Raw genomic sequence first — 23,989 nt, forward strand, 5'->3', positions numbered from 1 at the left:
TTTTGCTGCCGGTGAAATGCCATTCCTCTTCGTGTACCATGACCATAAATTCTGCTCACTTTTTCCAGCTCACATTACCCTCTAAAAGGCCAGCCATCAGCTAATATTAAGCACCATAATTGCTCTGCAAAGGCACAAAAAAAAATGTCGTAAATGATCCCATTCACCGGAGGTTAAAAATTCGCTCGTGTGAGGTCATTATGAGCAGAGGTGCAATCTGTCATGATTACTTTGTCCCACTCTCACACCTGCTGCGTCTCTCTCTCTCTCTCTCTCTCTCGCTCTCTCTCTCTCTCTCTCTCTCTCTCTCTCTCTCTCTCTCTCTCTCTCTCTCTCTCTCTCTCTCTCTCTCTCTCGCTCTCTCTCTCTCTCTCTCTCTCTCTTTCTTGCGCGAGAGGCCGGAAACCACCCGGTGTGAAACCTTTAGAAATTTTGTCCTTACGAGACTAAGATCGCCGCTTGTGACTTGTAGTTCATTGATAGGGCGTTCCACGCACAAGCGAAATGACACTAGTTTGATTCCCGGGTGGATCGAGAAGAAACTGCTCACCTTGAGGTAAGAGGTTAGGGGTAAAGAGCCCTTGTAGTAGGATCTTGTGGGTCGAATCAGAGTTCCCCTTAATGGAAGTAAATCAAACTTACATGCATTATCCTGGGATAATAACCCTGAGAACGGTATAATCCGGTATGTATGATAACCTGGTTAAAGGAAATCAATGAAAGAAAATAGTTTCGTCTTTTCTGTTGTCTGCGTTCACGTCCACTAACGTGGCAGCGAAACAGAGTTATCATAGTGTGCAAAACCTGAAGAGGTTAGTTACTACGAAATGCGCTTTCGTGCCTTTACACACGCATCTTCAAAGGAACTGGAAAAATTGTTATAGTCATAACCATGATTTTTAAAGGGGTGGACTGGTAAGCCAGCGGAAGGCCTCGGTCGGATGACCAAATGCTCCAGCGGCGGGTCATCATATAACTGAGACCCGCGTCAGAAAACACTTGTTCTGTTTTCATACGAATCTTAGCTAACCTAACATAAAGTAACTGGAAAGTAGAATAAAGATTAAGATATTCTATAGATAGCGAAGGCTTATATTTTGTTACGAAAATATGGTAGGCGGGTAGTTATGGTGTCCTCAGAGCTAGTTGACAGTGTTTATCATTACAGCGATCTTAAAAAAAAGACATTGTAAGAGACACAAGAAAAAGAATGATTAAAAAGAAATAAGAACTACTAACATAAATAAAACACATAACACAAATACTATCACACCAAGGTAAAATAACCAGCATCAGTTGTAACATACCATTATTATACTGGAAGTGTCCATGAAGATTCTCTTAAAAGTTTCCCGAGAATATGGTATTGATGGGCGGGGCCAGAGAGGCCAGACACAGGTCGAAACTGATGGTTAATAACTTATAATTATCCTGAAACTTCTGCCCCCACACTCCTCGTACCACCACTCTACCAACGTTCATTCTTATTAACACAGTTAAAATGTGAAATTGTCAGCGGGTTGACACATCTATGAATATATTAACTTCACGCAAACATCGCCATTGGCATTTTAAAAAAGTTCTTTAATATATAAACTAAAAAAAGATAACTAAAAAGCATCTTTATTATGCATAAATGATTATTAAAATGATTTTGATATGTGAATTGGTGAGCCCAAGTTGTTCAGTGCAGGTTCGTGGGTCTTCAACCAGAGGTTTGGTAAGTTGGGGAAGGAAGAAGGTTAAGTAAAGATGCAATATGGAATTGAGGTAGATGGGGGTGAGGAGATGGCGTAATGAAGATAAGTGGCCCAACCACTTTGACATGTATTAATATAGGTGAGTTTGTGTTGTGTTAAGCTTAATAATCAGATGCAGGGAGTTGTGAAGACTCGATCCTCCGTCCTCTACTCATTGACATCTGTCGATCCAGGGAGATTAACTGTATCACTAGCCATTAAGCCATATATATATATATATATATATATATATATATATATATATATATATATATATATATATATATATATATATATATATATAATCTACGGCGTGCCGAATAGGTAAAATTGGTCAGTTAGCAAGAACTCGTCTATAATTAGTCCTTTCTAAAAAATTTCCCTTATACGTTTAAAGACGTAGTTTTACATTTATGTTAATGTAAAAAATAATTTTGTATCAAAAGAACCTTAGAAAACTTACCTAGCCTTATTATAACAAGCGCAATTTAATTTATCCTAATCCAACTAAATATATTTTAGATAAGTTTACAATAATTTAATAATAAACAAACACAATTAAATATATTTTTTCATTAGGTTCAGAATTATTTTTGTGAAATTATTGCATACACAAATTTTCGATTGCCTTATTCAGCAAGAAGAGCGTTGCTGTTTAAGCCAAAATCGCAAGTTTTACCTATTCGGCACGACATATAGATATTATTGTGACCACGAACGAGTGGTATTGAATCACTGCGACTAACCGAGGATACGAACCCATGTCGTTTTGGCCCTACCTCGTGGTGAGCGAAAATCACTCAGCTAGTCACAGTGTTGTTATTGATTCAATACCACTCGTTCGTGGTCACAATAATATAAATACTGCTCGTGGAGGCTAGTGCACCAAACGTAGATTAGAATGAATGAAGTTAAAACACCTAACTCTGCTGGGTGCTTGATTCTTGTAGGATTGTGTGGTCCAGTGGGTTAGAGCATCAAGTGATTTTCGCTCACCACGAGGCAGGGCCAAAACGACATGGGTTCAAATCCTCGGCTAGTCGCAGTGTTGTTATATATATATATTTATTTATATATATATATATATATATATATATATATATATATATATATATATATATATATATATAATTGCATCTACCATGCCCTTCCGATGCTGGGTCACTATCGTAGTAGGATGGTTTGAAAGGCTTTGCCCAACTGTGACTCCAGTAGTCCTCTTTTCCATCTAACTAGCGATGAAATTTCCCCTTTTCATCAAAATTTGTTGTGGTGTATTATATGCTCATATATGGGTTTTATACATTTGGTATGGACTGAAATTAATGACCTTATATCACCCCCACTGATGACGTCTACATAATATAACATACAGCATTTTTATTTGGAACGAATTTTGAATGTGACTTGACTACATGAGCGTCATTAAGATTGGACCAAGAAACCTTGACCTCTTCCATCATCACTAAGGCTGCTGTCACAGTGTTGCCCCTGTTGGCTCAAGTGCTACTACTGTTGCCTTTCATACACATCTGCAGTTGATGCAGCTACCGCTGACGTTACCAACGTTGACTCTTACATTGTGACGCACAACCTCTGTATTTGGACTGGATGTAGTTTCTCTCCTTTATATTGTGGTTATATTGTGTGTAATGTGTGGATACTTTCCTTCTGACAGCCACAATTAGTGTTGATAGTAGCAGTGTTCTGTTCGGTGCACTTTCATACTGATAGCAGAAACTTGTTTATTTTAGCACCTGTTTTCTATGAGTAACACTGAATAACTACAAAATTTTAGTGCTTTTTAAATTGTGCAACTCTCTTGTAACAAGTTCCCTTCACTGCCATCAAGGCAACCCCCCCCCAACCCCGTCCCTTGAAGAGTCATTTCTCCTATGTATGGGATAGGTTGTCCAGAGAGATGATAATTCCCAAGTGATAGTAACTCCAGCAATACTGCAACGAAGCTTTTGAAGCTGCTGTGCCTGACGAACCTGATAATATCCCCATTGCCCTACTGAAGTCTTCCAGCTCAGGCTGGCAGATTTCAACATAATGTACAGCTGTCATCCTGTGTGATGGAATAAAGCAGGGAAACATGGATAGCTTTTGTTCCCACTGTAAATTATATAATAATACAATAACAATAATAATAATCTTTATTTCTACAGGTACATGATACAACTTATACAGACCATAGCTGACAACAGTGGCATACTATATAGAAAGCCCATTGTTATGCAGAGCATTTCGAGCAAATTAGGTTAATTTTATCCCCAGGATGCGACCCACACCAGTCGGCTAACACCCAGGTACCTGTTTACTGCTAGGTGAAAAGGGATATCAGGTGTCTTAAGGAAACACGCCCAAATGTTTCCACTTGTACCGGGGATCGAATCACGAACTTCAGTGTGTGAACTGAGTGCTCAACCAACCGAGCTACGGGACACCATCTATATATTGAGCAGCACACTGCAGATGTATTCAGTTTTACTAGCTAAAGTCACCTACATTAATTTAGAAGAAATGAGTTCATCTTTTTCAGAAAATTTCTCAGTCTTTCTTCCCGTTCTCTTTAAATAAAGTTTAAGCGAAAACCAATTTTAAAATTTAATAAACATTAGGCAGGAACTCGAGAGAATTTATGGTAAGCTAATGGTTCCTTGAAAATATGGTGACGTCTCTTATTATCTCCTTTTCTTCTTCCTTCTTTCTTTCATAGTCTTTTATTTATACGTGTCCTCGTACATTTAGCACAGGATAATATCGTCAAATATTAAAACGATTACTGCTTTGAGTTTCTTCAAGGGCGGTGCATTGATGTTGATTTAAGGCTCCTGAGCCAAGGAATTGGAGGTTTCCCCTCTCTTACTCAGATCGAACCTGATTAACTCCCATACTTCCCATTCTCTCACCAATATATGAGACTTAGGGGTTTAGCTCTTCCCATGAATTTAATGATACTGTTTTAGGGTTCATCCATCTTTATAGAGTCTTGAAGTCTACCTGAAGAGTGTTCCGAGGGTCGTCTCCCCCCAAGCCTCCCAGGATATGAAGGCCTGATCAACCAGGTTGTTACTGCTGACCGCATGCAGCAGTAGAGAGAGAGACATTAGACTGTTGCTCCTTTCTAGGCTTCTGTTTCACTACTTCGTAGGCTCCTCTTCCATATTCTTTCCTAGGCTCCTGTTCCATTTTCCTCCGCCATGGTCCAGTAATTCCTACTACAAGCATCCACGTTTTACGCAGTGTAAACCTGAATCTACCATCTCAGTGACTTACTCTTGCCAGAATTGACGTTTCTTTCTCCTCGCATATACCACAACTTTGCCTGCGGTACCTAAACTCGTAACGATTGTAACTTGAAGAGCTTTACTGTGAGCTCACACATTGGTACTGCTCCAAATACCAAGGGGTACATAGGGGTAGGGCCTGGTCACGGACCAGGCCTCGCAGTGGATCAGGGCCTGATCAACCAGGCTATTACTGCTGGCCACACCCGGCTGGTCAGGAACTGACTTTAGGTTCTTGTCCAGCGCCTTCTTGAAGACTGCCAAAGGTCTATTGGCAATCCCCCTTATGTATGATGACAGGCAGTTGAACAATGTTGGGCCTCTGCTTTTCACTGGGTAAATATTGCATCTCCTGCCAAGTCTTTTGCTTTAGTAGGGAGTGATTTTCGTGTATAGATCTGAGACTAGTCTCTCTAGGATTTTCCAAGTGTATATTATTATGTGTCTTTCTCGCCTGCATTCCAGGGAATACAAATCACGGGACTTCAACGGTTTCCAGTAATTTGGGTCCTTTATTGTGCTTATGCATGCCATGAAAGTACTTTGAATATTCTCCAGGTCTGCAGTTTCGCCTGCCTTGAAAGGGGCCGCTAGTGTACAGCAATATTCCAGCCTAGAGAGAACAAGCAATTTGAAGAGAATAATCATGGGCTTGGCATCCTTAGTTTTGAAGGTTCTCATTATCCATCCTCTGATATTATCACTCCGAGGTCTTTCGCATTAGTTTTTCGCTCTATTGTATGGTTGGAATTTGTTTTATACTCCAATACAGTTTTGATTTCCTCGAATTTTTCATAGAGGAGTAGTTGAAATTTGCCTATAAGTTCAATTCCTTGGATCAAGAGCCCCTCACTAGCCTCAAAGAAAATTTGTTGAGAGGTCTGTAACATGATCAATATGAATCATTGTAAAGTGTAACTGAATTTATTGTGTATCCATCTTCTTACTTATTTTTACTGAATCCATCAGTATTATGGTCATGTGAAAGCGCTGAACCCGTAGGGGTCATTCAACGACTGAGACATGGATTATTATAATCAAGTTAAGCACTAAACCCGAAAGGGTCATACAGTACTGCAGGGAGGAATGTGTGAATAGTAGGAATGAGGGGCAGGAGTGTGCGAGGGTAGGAGTGAGGGGCAGGGGTGTGCGACGGTAGGAGTGTGTGAGGGTAGGAGTGAGGGGCAAGAGTGTGCGAGGGTAGGAGTGAGGGGCAGGGGTGTGCGAAGGTAGGAGTGAAGGGCAAGGGTGTGCGAGGGTAGGAGTGAGGGGCAGGGGTGTGCGACGGTAGGAGTGAGGGGCAAGAGTGTGCGAGGGTAGGAGTGAGGGGCAGGGGTGTGCGAAGGTAGGAGTGAGGGGCAGGGGTGTGCGAGGGTAGGAGTGAGGGGCAGGGGTGTGCGAGGGTAGGAGAAAACACCATAAGTGTCCGGGGCCCAAAACTGTTCAACAGCCTCCCATCAAGCATTAGGGGAATTGCCAATAAACCCCTGGCTGCCTTCAAGAGAGAGCTGGACAGATACCTGAAGTCAGTGCCGGATCAGCCGGGCTGTGGCTCGTACGTTGGACTGCGTGCGGCCAGCAGTAACAGCCTAGTTGATCAGGCCCTGATCCATCGGGAGGCCTGGTCATGGACCGGGCCGCGGGGGCGTTGATCCCCGGAATAACCTCCAGGTAACCTCCAGGTGAGGGTAGGAGTGAGGGGCAAGAGTGTGCGAGGGTAGGAGTGAGGGGCAGGGGTGTGCGAGGGTAGGAGTGAGGAGCAGGAGTGTGCGAAGGTAGGAGTGAGGGGCAGGGGTGTGCGAGGGTAGAAGTGAGGGGCAGGGGTGTTCGAGGGTAGGAGTGAGGGGCAGGGGTGTGCGAGAGTAGAGTGTGGCAGTGTAGTGGGAAGAAGGTAAGGGGTTGTTGGAGGTAGGGGAGAGTACAAAAGTAAAAGTTAACCCAAAGTTGGCGCAATAGGTTGGTATTTGTCAAAACGGTCAGAGAGTCTAAGGCAAAGGTTTGAGGAATGGCGGGGGATGGGGTTAATTAGGTTTAAGCTAAGGAAGAGGAAAGCAGCTCCAATTCCTTGGATCAAGTTTTCATCAGTATTTATTTACCTCTGGAGTCTTTTGACTACAGATACAGGGTGCTTTATAAAGCTATCCGACTAATAAATAAATGGTCCAAGTCGGACCGAAACGTCGTCGTAAGCTTCTCTCTTTTATGTGCGGGTTATTTGTGTAGCTATCCGACTCACTGAGCTCTTGAATTTCATTTACTAGCTCTTTCATAGTTCACTTAGCTCTATGGAAATCTTTTTTTTTTTACTAAGTAAACAATGGATTTTCATTTATAACTCAGTAATCAACCATTGGTGTGCAGTGGCGCAGCTACGGGAGGGTGGGTGGCTAATGCTGCCACAACCCACTAGATACAACCTTTTTTTTCCAATTAATAACTGGTTCTTACTGTATTAGATTGACCAGTGACCACGAAAGCATGATAGTGTAAGGAATTTCACATACATACTGAAAATGATAGTGTAAGGAATTTCACATACATACTGAAAATCATGTTTTAAAAGTTATTTCTTTGATTTTTTTCAGCATCTGATTTTTAAGCCTTCCCCCAGGTTGAAATCCTGGTTTAAGCCTCCCAAAGATTAAAATCCTGGCTGTGTCACTGTTGGTATACATTAATTTCTGATCTTTGCAGGTGAAGCGACAGGTCTTCTACCGTGATGACGTTGACAACCAATATGAGGCCTACAAACTGGCAGATTTGGAACCAGAGGCTCGCCCTACTGGACACCTCCCCATTGCTCCTCACTACCCTTCCGACCCTCACCAGTCGTCGGTATACGAACCTCCAGGATATGAGCCCATCGTTTATGAACCTCCAGTATATGAGTCCCCTGCTGACGAACTTACAGTTTATGAATCACCGGCTTACGAACCTCCAGTTTATGAATCCCCTGCTTATGAACCAGCAGAGCCTGCCTACAAGCCACCAACCACAACATACCAAGAACCAGCATACAAACCCCAGCCTGCCTACAAACCCCAACCTGCCTACAAACCCCAACCTGCCTACAAACCCCAGCCATCATACAAGCCACAGCCAGCCTATAAGCCCAAACCAGCCTACAAGCCAGAGCCAGGGTACCAGGCACCTGGTAATAAGCCTTACAAAGATGAAAACCCAATCCCCGGAGAACCTGGCGTAGATTATCCTATTTACCATGACGTAAGTTAGTTACATTTAAAGTCTTAACAACGATCTAAATCCTTACGGCAATAATCCGCTTAAGATGCTACCATCATACGCATTAAACTGTGTATATGTTGAGATTAGTCAAGTTTAAATTATAATTTCTTTATTTTGAGCCCCCTCAAGGAAGGTTCCTTGATGTTGGGGAGGGGCTCTTGATTTAGGGAATTGGATCTGTGCTCCAGTTCCCCGAATTAAGCCTGAATGCCTTCCACGTCCCCCCCCCCGGCGCTGTATAATCCTCCGGGTTTAGTGCTTCCCCCTTGAATATAATAATTTATTTTGGGTAATAGGGGCTATACCAAACTAATCCTTTATATTCATTTCTATAATAGTAATTTTAACAGAAGCCCAGTAAAAATAATTATTTAAATGTGAAAATTATCATTTTGGCTGATATCAGCAACAAAATTATATGTATGGGAGATAAAATATAACATTTGGTAAAATATATGGTTGAGGATGGCAGCTGATCAGTGGTTATTATTCAGTCATGGGACTTCCCATGCCTCAGAGGTAAAGTTTCAATACTGCCAACACCTGAACAGTGAGTTTGAGTTTAATATATGTGAATTGACCATTCATGCCATAAATCACAACTTTGGCAGACAAGATGAACATATATTTCGGCTACGCTGTAATTGTGAGTGCAGTACCAATTTTCATTAGTTACTTCATAGGTTGTTTGGTCCTGCTAGGTTAGGTTGGGTTTTGTTGTTATAATGGGTTCCATTAGGTTAGATTTCATTGGTGTTGGTTAAGTTAGACTGGTTATTTTCAAATATTTATTTTGGATATATTCACCCCCCCCCTCACAAAAAAAATGGTTTCTGCAAAATAAAAATTTCCATTGCACAAACTAGTAGGTACTAGACACTTAAAAGTATATATTTTTGTCGAGCCCCTTGATTCAATATTAACACTTTTTTATGTTGCTATAATGGAGAAGTGCAAAACCTAGAGTCCAGCAGCATCTGGGGAATGGAAAGTAATCAGGTTTGATCCAAGGGAAAGGAAAGTTGGACCAATACCTTGGATCAAAAGCCCCACTGAAGGGTAAAGATTATTTTACATTACCTTTATTTAGTGCGAGATACAAGTTGCAACATTTAATTTTGTTTGGAAAAATTATTCAAAATTTTGAGCCTTTAATTAATATATTTTAGACTTGCTGCCTAAATTTAGTTGTACATGAAAAACAACAATACAGAACATTTTTCTGGAGTAGCATGTCGTTATACTGTATTAAAATACTGTACTGTAGTGTGCTACATTGTGTGCTATCTCTTAACAGATTCCATACACCAAGTTCACTTGTGATGATGTCCCCTATCGTCCAGGCATGTATGCCAACCAAGAAGCTGGTTGTCAGGTGAGTCTTGGAAACTATCATCATTACTTAAGCCAGTCCTCATTGTTTTAGCCAATCCTCATCTTGGCTCATCTTCATTGTCAATGCATACTCATCTTACTTTCACCAAAAAGTGAAAAACCATCATGAAAATACAGTGCTATATGGCAAAGGGGTGCTTTTGTCAAGAGTAAGGGGTATGAAAAGTGTGCTCACATGTTAAGGAGAAAAGTTGATGTGATGAGTGTCTTTATTTAAACCATAGAGAAAAATTTGCTTAAAAATAGGGTTTTCTGAGGTGAGCAAATTATACATGTTTACTGATAAGCGGGATAATCGGTCACGAGCAGAGGTCAACTATCAACATGATCAGACAACTCTCATAGAAGTGTGCTAAAAGACTCGTGTGTCTAATACATAATTATGCAAGAATGTTTTACAACCAAACACAGTGGCATGAATTCAGTCAGAAAAGCAACTGTGGCTTGATAAAGTAACAACTTGACAGTCGGAAACTCTAACCAGTAATGTTGCCAGTAAAGTCAAATGTACAGATACAGTATGGTATAGAATTAGTAAAGGGCAGCTCCCTGAAAGAGAATGAAATGTGTTGTGCAGAAGTCTAAAAGATTATTGCCCTGAATAAAAAAAAATAAATATCCAGACTCAGCTGGTTATTTCTTTGTGCTTACCAATGATCTACAACTAGCATTAAATACAAAGTATGGTGGTACATAAAATTGAAGATTTCCAGAGTGCTTGACATGCTCTTCAAAAGCCAGTCTTCAACAAAGGAAGATGCAGACATAGAAATATGGATAACAGCAAAAGAAATGCATATAGCCCTTCTGTAAAAATAATGGCTGGCTCCAGCAACGAAAAACAACCATATATCGTACACCATCAGTATACACATCAGTGGTATGTGACTGTAACTGAAAATGCTCAAGGGAGCATATGTCCATAGCAGAGATGCAAGACTTTGGGAATCGAAGAGAGCAAGTAAGGGATATACCTAGACCACAGGGACTCTTTGAGGTGGGTGAGAAAGTCATTAATAGTGTGAACATATAGGAAAGGTAAAGTGAAGGCAAACCTTGGAGAGATTATAGTTGAAGGTACAGTATCCATTTTACTAACCTCAATGATAATTCTGTAGCATTGGAAACATAAAGATCATGGAAGCAAAAATGTGATAACTGAGACAATGTGCAAACAAAAAAAGCTATGATACAAATCCTGATGGTGAATGAAAGGGTAACTGTTAAACCCAAGTAATATACCTGGTCACCAAAGTTAATTATGGAGAAGACCAAGATCAAATAAAACCAAAAAACTCCTCTGTTGACACTTCAGGCAAAATGTGACAAAACTTTGAATAAATTCATTGTTAAGAAAAGCAGCTTTCAGGGATGTGTGATTTCCCTGATATTTGGAATTCAAAGAGGTCAATGAATCTAGCAGTTTGGCAGGCTGGAATTCAAACAGTAGAGAGTGCAAAACTCAGAATGGTAGGATGATGGAAGGTATGCGATGTGGCCCAACTTGAAGTGGACAACAGTTCTTCATGACAGGATCAATCAAATGTCTATACCAGCACAAACAATGGCAAAATCATTTGCTGCTGCTTTCAACAAGCCAGTCACATCCCACCAAGGCAGAGTGGCCCATAAGGAAAAACAAAAGTTTCTCCTTGTAAATTCAGTAATATAGTATACTGGAGAAGGGGTTACTTCTGTTCCACTTCCCCATGGAGATAAGAGGAAATAAACAAGAACAAGAACTAGTAAGGAAATAGAAGAAAACACAGAGGGGCATATGTATATATATATGTATGCTTGTCTATGCATGTGTAGTGTGACCTAAGTGTAAGTAGAAGTAGCAAGACATAACTGAAATCTTGCATGTTTATGAGATAGAAAAGACACCAGCAATCCTACCATCATGTAAAACAATTACAAGTGTCTTGTTTTACACTCACTTGGCAGGATGGTAGTACCTCCCTGGGCAATTGCTGTCTACCAACCTACTACCTACAGTCATTCACATAAAGATATATCAAATTACATAAGAGGTTGTATCTAGGCAAGACTATTGACAGCTAATGCAAAACACACACCCTCGTAGTATGCGTTCAGCCTGAAAAAGTTGGGGGAAAAGCTATTATTGATTTGTACAGTATCAATCTGCCACTAAGTTAGTTTAATATGTTTATTATGCACCCCATACCCATCCTGTGGGCGGTAGTCAAAAGATTACAGAGGTACATAATGGGTCCAGGGACTGGGCCTCAAAGTTTTGATAGCTGAGCAAGTTACAGAGGCAATGAATTCACAATTTACAAAGGTAATGAACTCACAATTTACAAAGGTAATGAACTCCAGGTAGGTCTAGTCACAATCATTACAAGTTACAAAGGTATTTACAGATTACAGAGGTACACAATGGGTCCAGGGACCGGGCTCCAAAGTTTTGATGGCTGAACTAGGTACAAGGTAATGAACTCACAAGTTACAAAGGTAATGCTTTATCCAGGTTTATTATTATTACTATATGGTTAATTCATGAAAGGTGCTAAACTTGCTATTCCAGTTGGAAAAAGAAGAATACTACCACATTTCAGCTATTTGCAAATGGGGCTAGTAAGAGCCAGGTCCAGTGGAAGAAGTCACATATCAATGTGCAGGACCAGATACTCAAAAGGATACACAAATAACCCGCACATAAAAGACAGAAGCTTACGACGACGTTTCGGTCCGACTTGGACCATTGACAAAGTCAAAGTGACTTTGTCAATGGTCCAAGTCGGACCGAAACGTCGTCGTAAGCTTCTGTCTTTTATGTGCGGGTTATTTGTGTATCGTTCCAGTCACGGTATTGTGCCTTTTTGTTATTTACTCAAAAGGACCACAGCAAATTTCCATTGCAGGGAGTAAAATGCCTTCAGATCAAATCCTGTAAGAGGTGTACCGTAATAAGAAGGCAAGTACCTAAGAGTGTACACATTGAAGCATGGGTGCATTTATCAAGCTCAACTGCCATAGGTTGACACTGACAAATGTAAGTATAAATTCAGGAAGGATAAGCAGAACATTGTAGGGTGAAGGTAAAGTCAAGTGGGGATAGATTCTTCTAAGAATTTTGACTGAAAGGTAGGAGACAATTGCACTCTTGGAGGATTCAGGCAAAGGTAAGCCTTTACTGCACAGACTGACTAAATCTATTATATCCACAAAGGCAACACTGATGGCTAGAGCTATTCAAGCCAAGTACTTGCCTACTTATTTCTGTGCTTTTTCTTTCCAAAGTAGTGGCATTCGATAGATGTAAGCGTGCTTACATCTGTGTATGACAGTATGTATGTAGACTGTGGCAAAAGCTGTGTGCTCCATGAAGCTCAGCCTTGGGTGAAGCATTGTATTAAAAGGACCCTTTGCTACAAGGATCTTTATTCTCATGACACGTGTCTAAGCCCTTGCTTTTTTGAGGTAGCATATTACAAGCATTTGCCAACCATTTAAAACTGTTGTAAAAAAAATATCCTTTGCTTAATGTGAATCATGGAAATAGTGCAAAATATTTAGTCAGTTCCTTCTATTGAAGCTTGCCTTATCATGTATAGTATTTGTTTAACATTTATCATCGTGAACCTTGTCTCCACTTCTTCTAAACCCATAAATTATAGCTGTAGGTAGTTCAGTTGTATGGATGCCTGCCCCATGAAGCCTGTTTTAGTCATACAGGAAGGCCCCACTTCAATTTTCTTCATTTATTCCTACAAAAAATATGTTCACTACCTACTATAAGTTAAGGATGAAAATATTTTAAGGCAAGTGTATGCATTTTTTAGGCCTAGCTCTATTGCTCATTTAATATAATTTTTTTTTTTCAACAAACCGGCCACATCCCACCGAGGCAGGGTGGCCCAAAAAGAAAAACAAAAGTTTCTCTTTTCAAATTTAGTAATTTATACAGAAGGGGTTACTAGCCCCTTGCTCCCGGCATTTTAGTCGCCTCTTACAAAACGCATGGCTTACGGAGGAAGAATTCTGTTCAACATCCCCATGGAGATAAGAGGAAATAAACAAGAACAAGAACTAGAAAGAAAATAGCAGAGAACTCAGAGGGGTGTGTATATATATGCTTGTACATGTATGTGTAGTGTGACCTAAGTGTAAGTAGAAGTAGCAAGACATACCTGAAATCTTGCATGTTTATGAGACAGAAAAAAAGGACACCAGCAATCCTACCATCATGTAAAACAGTTACAGGCTTTCGTTTTACACTCACTTGGCAGGACAGTAGTACCTCCCTGGGTGGTTGCTGTTTACCAACCTACTACCTAGGTTTAATATACATATTAGTATAAAAATATTATCAGACTTCCATATTCATTTGACAGTGAAAAAACTATGATTCACTTTACAGTGGTAACCTGGAACCTAACCTGCTGTATAAGTGGAGCTTGCCTGTATGGCTAGAGTACAGTTTGGCAGCCAACATGGGATATAATGGCTCATCAGTAGAGGAGACATCATTGAGTTGGGGAGAACAGTGATGTAAATTGTAAAAAGTATTTAAGCTTTTGACTGTCGCGGCCGTATATATACGTCTTACAAGGTACCGTGGTTGACATATATATACTCATAAATTCTAGTGGCTTCAAATCAAGAAGGAGAAAGCTGGTAGGCCCACATGTGAGAGAATGGGTCTGTGTGGTCAGTGTGCACCACATAAAAAAAATCCTGGAGCACGCAGTGCATAATGAGAAAAAAAAAACTGGCCGTTTTTTTTTAATTAAAATGCCGACTTTGTGGTCTATTTTCGTATAGTATTTATGGTTGTATTCTCGTTTTCTTGGTCTCATTTGATAGAATGGAAAACATATTACAGAAAAAGAGATGATTTTGATTGATTTTACTATAAAAAGAACCTGGAAATGGAACTCAAAGTAGGGGAAATGTTTGATTTTTGCCGATGCTCAAAAGTAAACAAATGACATCATTGTCCAATAAATGTCCAACTAGCCATTCTAATATACAGTCATGAATGGGTTGATGTTATTTATACAATTATTTCAGTATTGGAGTAGTCTGCATAATAGTAAATCTTCTATTTTTTGTTTGAATAAAAATTCAAAATAGAAAGCAAGAGTAATATCAGAGGGGCCTGGAGACATGACTGATGAACAAAGAAAATGTTATTTTAGAGCCAGGAATGTTTGCATTGTTCATTCTGGACCTTATTTTGAAATTGTCATATTTTTTAATTTTCGTGAAATTGGCCAAATTGCAAATTTCTGACCACGTTATTGGGTAGTTGAGATTGGTAAATGGGCAGTTTCTTGTACTCAATTGATAGAAAAAATGGAGTTCTAAAGAAATAGCTATGAGTTTGGTCGACTGGAACAATGGAATTAGCCAAAAATAGGGCTCAAAGTGGGTGAAATCGCCGATTTGTAAATATCGCCAAGGTCGCTAACTTTGCGAGAGCGTAATTCCGTCAGTTTTCCATCAAATTTCGTTTTTTTTTTGGTGTCATTACAATCGGGAAAAGATTCTCTATCATTTCATAAGAAAAAATATTTTTTTTTTTTTAAATTTTGCGACACCAGGAGACACCTCAGGATTGGGGGTTGCGACAGTCAAGGGGTTAAAATGCATCTAGGAACAGCAGTGAGATCTGGCATAGGATGGGAAGGATGAAAACAATGATCACTGTCACTGAGATCATTTATTGCTGTCCAAGTGAAATTCAGTATAACAAGCAAATCTAGAGATCAATACACAAAGCAGTACAAGATGAGGGATCCACATAGGTTGAGCCCCCTTCCAGCATTGAAAATAGGGTATGCATAGGAAGAGGGGGCAAGAAAATATTCCAGTTTATAGTTATAGGGAAACACTAAACCCATAGGGCTTAGGGAATAGGAAGTGTTTGATCCAAAGGTAAGGGTGACTCCAATTCTTTTAATTAATTATCCTTCATCATAGAGGTACACTCCTTCCCCCTTGAAATATGCCTTCAAGAAAAACATCTTGAAATTGTATAATCCCATAAAACTCATACAGCACCTGGAGGAATTGGAGATATAGTACATGTATTTAGGTCTCATCTGAGAAAGGGAGGGAGAAGTTAGCTCCAGTTCTTTGAATCAGACTCGCTTCACAAGGATAAACACATCACCTTCAAGGAAAAGCACATATTTCAAATACACCTACCATCTGACTTAGGACAGAGCTTGGTTCCATCCAACCGGTCATAAGTCGAAATTGACGCAAGTCCAACAACACAGTTTTTTTATTTGCATACAAAACATTTGTATGTTTAAAAACATACGAAAACATTTGTATGCATGAACAGAAAAGTACAAAATAACTTAAGCTAAGCTGTAAATAGTGAGGATGTAGGCACGAGTGGCCGTATGTCGAGCAGGTCGTAAGTAGGATGGTAGGTGTACGTCTTTCTCTTCTATAAATATTATAGTCACAGGACAGTGTTCAAGCTATCATATCTAACTTGTAAAAACAGAGCAGCTTCTGTAATCAAGCTTGAATACATTTGACAGTTGTCCATAGTATCCTACGGGTGTCTTCTGTATTCTGCTTGATTATAATTAGTATGGGGAAAGCACTCAACCCATAGAGGTTATACAGTGTCTGGGAAATGACAGATAATCAGGTTTAATCCAAGGAAAGGATGAGTGACTCTAGTTGTTTGGACGAAGGCTACCTGCATAGATAAATGTTAGTCTCCAATAATATAAAATCTCAGCCTAGATACACATGATAATTCCTATGCAATACATTAACATTACACTGGCAACATGCTTGCAAGAGATGCCAGATATATTCTCAGCATTATTATTATTTACATTCATGGAAGAGTGCTAAACCCATAGAGGTGATACAGCACCAGGGGCATGAGAGACAGTTGGATTCAATCCAAGGAAATGGAGAACAGGTCTAATTCTTTGAATCAAGAGTCTTTCACCAGCATCATGGTGAGGGGCACTTCCATTGAGGGAGGGGTAGGAAAACTTTGCTGGTCCGATAGTTAATTCTGACCATCTGATGTGGCACACTGTTTTCCCTTTGACATCAGTACTGTAATTGTCCAATACTATATTTGCAACCTGTCTTATATTGAATGTAAATTCCTTTTCAGTAGCTTGCCAACTCTTACTACCTAACATTTTAATCTTAACTACTTTGGAATGAATTTCTGTACTGTACTGTCACATGATACCTAAATTTTATATGCTATGATTAAAATTAAGTAGTTTGTAAATTTTAGAAATAGTTGGCCCAATATGCTTTGCATAATATGTGGCTTTTCTTTGAACATACAATTGTAATTATCATAACTGTATCAAAACTAAATATACTGCAAGCCCACCCACTATTTTAACTTTCATATATGTTTCAAAAGAAATAGATTTTCATTTAATTTTCAGTAACTTAGTTTGTCTAGCTTCTATCTATGCCCACTTGTCCTTAGTCCCCTCATTTCAATGTGTGTCTACCTGCTATACTGAGTCCTTGTGTATCCAGTATTGGCTGTAACACTATACTTTTGTCCCCACAGCTGTACCATGTGTGCCATGACAACCGCTATGGTGCCAAAGGAGCAGAGTTCCTCTGCACCAATGGTACACTCTTCAACCAAGAAAAATTTACCTGTGACTGGTGGTACAATGTTGACTGTTCAAAGGCAACCTCCTTCTATGAGTAAGTGGTTTTGCCCTACTATTCTTTATTTAAATTAGTTTCTGTAGAAGTATTAGTTGTAGGGTACTAGGGTGTTACTAATGAGAATAATGGCTGACTTTTATTCAGGGTGGTAGTGTTAGTGTAGCGGTGGCATCAGTACTAGTACAATAACAGTAATTATTAATTTATGTTCATGGGAAAAGTGCTAGCACCATAGGGCTATACTGTACCTGAGGAAAAGGAAATAATCGGGTTTGACCTAAGGTAGAGGGTATATTCTATATGTTCTGGGCATCACTGCCCCTCACAGCTTGGTCTCAGACCAGGCCTACTAAATTAGAAAAAAATTATAAGAAAAACTGTTAGAAACACATTAACATATAGTGATTGTAGGTATTAAGTTATACGATTTATCTGTCATCCTGTGTGTTTTTGAGATGGACTAGAAATCCTGCCAGTGCAAAACACTGAAACAGGCTTCCATTTCATACTCAGAACAGTATTACTTCCTTGGATGCTAGCACTAGTACCCCCTTTCCCTTCAAGGGTAGTAGCTGTATTATGACAGTAAACTCTCATAAAGCTACTATGTATAGTGAAAATTTTTGTAAATGCAATTGAAAGCGCTTGCAAAATTGAATAGCATGTGAAAAGGTCCTTGCAGTACATACTTGCTATTCAATTTTGGATGCACTTTCATTTGCAAAAAAAATGCACTATAACTTTATAGGTTACTGTAAATTTATAGGGGAATGCTAAACCCATAGGGGTATATAGTAATTTAATAAAAAGGTATAGCAATGCTAGTATTAAAATTATTAGTGGTAGTGGCAATGTTCAAAATAGTAATTAATTTAGGTTTAAGGCTGATCTACTGAATGAGGATCAGTAAGGGCACAGTTAAAAAAACAATGGCTCAAATGTGTGTGCATTGTGACGTACACCATTGCACGAGTAGTAACAGTAATATTGATAGTAGTGATGGTGATATGGCTGAGATATAAGTACAGTACTGTAACAGAAACAATGAGATTTTTATATTGTATTCATAAAAATGTCAAAACATGTGACCCATCCAGCAGCAGTTATAGAGAGCAATGCAGACGAAGAAAGACTTATACAGAAAGAGCTCTTGTTTTGCTCAAGTTTTCTCTACCTACAATTGGCATAATGTTCATTGGTTACCATTGCAGCCCAGCCTGAGCCTAAGCTTTCCTTATTACCTGTTCAGTCAGGCTATTGATCTGGCCCTTGGCATAGATAATAGTAAAATTTCTTCTTGAAAACTTTTAATTTTGTTCTGGCAGTATTTCCATTGTCTGCAGGTAGTAGGTTCAAGTCTTGGGACATAGATTTAAGTGTTTTCTTACTATTCATGTGGCATACCTGGTTTTCATTGGGTTTATTTTACAATTTCTCCATTATCTTTCATTCCATTGGATTATGATCATAGATTAGGACCAGGCCCTCCAGTATCTTCTTGGTGTTATCATTAGGTCATTGTTTAACCCTTAAACTGTCCAAACGTAGATCTACATTTGCACGCATAACGCTCCAACCTTGATTTTCTCCATAAGAAAGCATGTATAAAAACCGTAGATCTACGTTCGGAGCACTACGTGAGCAAACATAAATCTACGTTTGGACAGTTTAAGGGTTAAGTGTTGGTTGAGGAAGATGGAGAAATATTTGGCTTCAAGGGACTCCATTTAGAGGTTGACTAAAAGAGTAAGGTTAGGCGATTCTGTAGCCACACTGAATTTTTTGGCTGTAGAAAATATTGATAGAAGTACAGTAATTAGAGATGATGCAGAATTCAAAAAGGTCTATAAAATTAGGACATCGAAGGGTATGTCTTTACATATTAGATCTACAGCTCGATCTGTACGGGATTTGGTAAAAAGCAGCATAACTTTGAGACTGACTAATTTCTTATTTCTCCTGTTGATGTTATCCACCAGGACTCATCTGGCTAACTGGTTTCCCCAAATCCCTTTACATGTATAAATATTGCCTGCTCACCTTGTGTGCTTTGTGAAATTTTGGTACTCTGTACATGCTGGCTGCCCTGGTGATAGAAAAGTTTGTTCCCTTGTTTGGACTGTTAGTATTTGGTGTGCATCTTAGAAATTTTTGGGTTTATTTCTCTGGGTTGTGTGACCCACTCATGTGTGCTGCTATTGTCTAAGTTCCTGCATTGTCAGGTTGTAGGCATTGGTTTGAAAATGACATGGCCTCCTCCCTTATTGGCTTTGTTGATCCTCTCTTTTTCTAAAGATTTTCTAGCACTTTGGTAGAATCAAGCAGAACTATGGTGAGCATACCTTTCATAAAACCTTTGTTAAAATATGAGTCACACAATATCAATCTCATTACACAAAACTACCAGTCCAGTGGCTTCTATTGCAACAAAGGCTTTAAATATCATGTATGTTGTATATTCATCACAGCTCTTCTAGTCTACCAAACCTGCACCACCAGAACACATCTTGACACTAGAAAATCTAGCTAAACCTGTAGACATCAGGATCAGCACCACTACCATTAGGCATTGTCATCCTTAACACTAAATACCTACAGCCAGAAAATGCAGAAACTTCTTGGCCACAACACACATGAATGGATCACATAACTGGGCTAGAGAAATTAACTAATTTCTCACTGAAGTATGCCAAATACTAGAAAAGTATGAACAGGGTAAGGCACTGACACCTCACTCCTAATCCAAGGCAAGCAAATATGTAGAGATCACCCAAAACTCATGAAGGAAACATCGCCATAATTCCATTCACTTTCAGTATTGGCAATACTCCACCTAGTTTAGCAGACACATTTGCCAAGTATGTCAAAACTGAAGGCACCATCACCAGTGTTCACCATCATCATGCTAGAAATCTTCTAAACAGGATTACAATTAACTTGAGAAACTAGAAATTAGCCATTCTGTGGATAATTCCATACAAACCATGATACAGACTTAATATAGAGATAAAAACAAATGTGGATCATCTATGCCCATGTCCTGATTTCATAACCCTCACTCATTGTATCAACTTGAATTGATGTAATTCTTTCAATAATGTTTTCTACAGTAAAAAATTCAGAATTTTCTAAGAAATCCCTTATTAGTGCAGTCTTAGCCAACTTTACTTGAAATCCCATTAAGCTGAATGTTTTTCAACTAAACTTACATGATAATGACATTCTTGTGAAAACATGCAAATTTTTCAAGCTGAAAAACTTCAAAAATAGTTTGAATATGGTGGAAGCATCTATCCAATTTACAGTGAAAAACAAAATACATTTCCATCAAATTATAACATTAACTTGCTCAAAACACACAGAAGCCATCTAACATAAATGATATACACTTCTTTTCCCATCATGACAAAAAAAAAAAAAATGAAGTGCAGGGTTCTAACTGGATTCTTCCAAGGAGCCCAAAGAATTTACATCTCTGAAATTCAAAGTTCCATTATTCATAAAATCTCCATACTTCATTCAGAATTGTAGACAGTGGGCTCAGAAAATACTCTCCTCACATAAAGATGACACTGACAGAGGTCATACTTTTCCTACTGGAAATACACAAGCACTCGAGAAAAGTGGTTGATATGTAGCAGTGCTTGCATCCAAAACCATAAGAGAAAAACAAAAGGATTCAGTCTAACAGATTTGCACCAGTCCTGGAGTCGGTGCCATTTGCTGTACAGGATGCCACAAGGAATACCTAGAGTACACAGGAGAAATGTCAAGCAGCACCACCAAGATCCAAGAACACTAATACATTTACAGGATTCGTAATGATGCTTGCATCATTCATGACCATTCAAACCTTATGGTAAGGAACGACACCAAACTCATTAACAAGGAGGAACAAAAAGGAAATGTCTAGCAGGAGTCATTTATAACCAGGATATTGTAGCAAATCAAGGTGTTTTCAGTATAGAAAAGCCCATAGCATACTGTTTTGCATTGACAAGCTCCTGGCCCATAACCAGGCAAATTCAGAGCACACCCCTACTGTCTTGAACCTTGTTAATGATCCAGGGACATGACCCATGTTTCACGCTCTACCAATTTTTCATGCAGTTGAATCTTGGCCTGCCATAATCAATGTGACCTTCACCTCTCTTTAAAGGAATATTTCAGAAATACTCTGTACCATTACATTTGTGAGGATGGGGCGGATATACCAAACCTATAGAGGTCATAAAGCGCCTGAGAAAATGTGAAGCAATCGGGTTCAATTCAAGGTACTGTCAGGTTCTATTTATTGTATCAAGAACTTCTCACCATTGTCTAGGACCATTCCTTGAGGGCTAATCCTCTATAAAACTTGCAAAAGCATCTCTTAGAGCAATGGTGCAAATTAAGCATATATTTGTCCATAATAATAGTAAGGTAGACACCTGGTACAAAGCAAACAATTTTTTTTATAGTGTCCTCCATAATACTGGAACCATTATGAAGAATTAAAAAAATTAAGGCTTCTATTCATATAACGTATTCACTGTCCATTATTATTATTTTTATTATTGAGACATGAATGCAGACAAAATATCCAGTCAGCAAGTACATGGTGAATGACACTAGGAGTGGTAAATATTTAAACTGGTTTGTCATATGTGTTGGTGATGAATGTGGACATTGGCATCTCCATGTTGTTTTCCTACATAAGATGAGTTCAGAAAGACACTGCATGCCCCTTTATTTGTCTTGCTTTAAAACGGTGCCTTCTAGCCCCTGCTCTTAATTTATGGCGAGCCATACACGTGGTCAGTACACAAGGCATACGTTTGTTTCTAATATATAACACAGATGATGTTTCAGTTATGAGTTGTTTTTGTATGCACGCCTAAGGATCAGAACTGTACAGCATGTACATCAGGCCCATATTGGAATATGCAGCACAAGTATGGAACCTACACATCAAGAAATTAAAAAGTGCAAAGGTTTGCAGCAAGACTAGTCCCAGAGGAGAAGTTAAGGGAACTCAACCTGACAACAGTGGAGGACAGAAGAGATAGGGGGGACATGATAACATAAAATGCTGAGAGAAATTGACAAGATGGATAGGGACAGGATGTTTCGGAGATGGGACACAGTAACAAGGGGTCACAGCTGGAAGTTGAAAACTCAGATGAGTCACAGGGATGTTAGGAAGTACTTCAGTCATAGAGTTGTCAGGAGTGGAACAGTCTGGAGAGTGATGTAGTGGAGGCAGGATCCATACATAGCTTTAAGAAGAGGTACAATAAAGCTTATAGAGCAGGGGGAGAGAGAGTGGACCTAGTAGCAATCAGTGAAGAGGCAGGTCCAGGAGCTGACTCAACCCCTGCAACCACAGATAAGTAAGAACAAATAGGTAACGAACGCGTGCGCGCGCACATGTATGTTCGAGGATTTTGGTGTATGTGTTAAGTTGTCCAATCTACTGGCATGTTGGTGTTCAGACACATACATGGATTTGTCAGAATGTTTAACCCACATATTTTGTCTTTGCAAGGTATTGTGTATACCCTGCAGTGGTTTGGATTTGATGTTGGAGAGAATATTGCAGACATGTTTGACAGGTATTATTAAGGAGGACTGTGTATCTCCTTTTTGTGTTGTCATGTGATGAGTTTAAATATGGGCACTGCACCTGCAATCTCTGATGAAGAGGGAATAGTGTAGTTTAGATTTAAACTTGTTCGAAGAATGAACTTTCAAGGAATTTCCTGCTGTACATACATGTGCGCGCGCACGCGTTCGTTACCTATTTGTTCTTACTTATCTGTGGTTGCAGGGGTTGAGTCAGCTCCTGGACCTGCCTCTTCACTGATTGCTACTAGGTCCACTCTCTCTCCCCCTGCTCTATAAGCTTTATTGTACCTCTTCTTAAAGCTATGTATGGATCCTGCCTCCACTACATCACTCTCCAGACTGTTCCACTTCCTGACAACTAGAACAGAGTATACTACTGACTCCGGCCATACAATAGAGCGGAAAAATAATGTAAGGGACCTGGGAGTAGTAATGTCTGAGGATCTCACTTTCAAGGATCACAACAGTGCCACGATCGCACGTGCAAAGAAAATGATAGGATGGATAATGAGAACTTTCAAAACGAGAGATGCCAAGCCCATGATGATCCTTTTCAAATCACTTGTTCTCTCTAGGCTGGAATACTGCTGTACATTAACATCTCCATTCAAAGCAGGTGAAATCGCAGATCTAGAGAGTGTACAGAGATCCTTTACTGCACGTGTAAGTTCTGTCAAGCACCTTAACTACTGGGAACGCTTGGAAGCCCTTGACTTGTACTCGTTGGAATGCAGGAGGGAGAGATATATCATAATCTACACTTGGAAAATCTTGGAAGGAATGGTCCCAAATCTGCACACAGAAATCACTCCCTACGAAAGTAAAAGACTGGGCAGGCGATGCAAAATGCCGCCAATAAAATGTAGGGGCGCCATTGGTACACTAAGAGAAAACACCATAAGTGTCCGGGGCCCAAAACTGTTCAACAGCCTCCCATCAAGCATTAGGGGAATTGCCAATAAACCCCTGGCTGCCTTCAAGAGAGAGCTGGACAGATACCTAAAGTCGGTGCTGGATCAGCCGGGCTGTGGCTCGTACGTTGGACTGCGTGCGGCC

At 39.6% G+C, this 23,989-nt stretch overlaps 1 protein-coding gene across 1 annotated transcript in view; it reads left to right on the forward strand.

The window, feature by feature from the left end:
- Positions 1–23,989, forward strand: part of LOC128699497 (uncharacterized) — a 98,871-nt gene that overhangs the window by 62,336 nt on the left and 12,546 nt on the right. Inside the window, exons 3-5 of the mRNA XM_070098230.1 lie at positions 7,727–8,257; positions 9,576–9,653; positions 17,220–17,362. Of these exons, the coding sequence (XP_069954331.1) occupies positions 7,727–8,257; positions 9,576–9,653; positions 17,220–17,362 (752 nt within the window). The remainder of the gene's footprint in view (positions 1–7,726; positions 8,258–9,575; positions 9,654–17,219; positions 17,363–23,989) is intronic.

Source organism: Cherax quadricarinatus, chromosome 61 (assembly GCF_038502225.1).
Source record: "Cherax quadricarinatus isolate ZL_2023a chromosome 61, ASM3850222v1, whole genome shotgun sequence".
Taxonomy (NCBI): Eukaryota; Metazoa; Arthropoda; class Malacostraca; order Decapoda; family Parastacidae; genus Cherax; species Cherax quadricarinatus.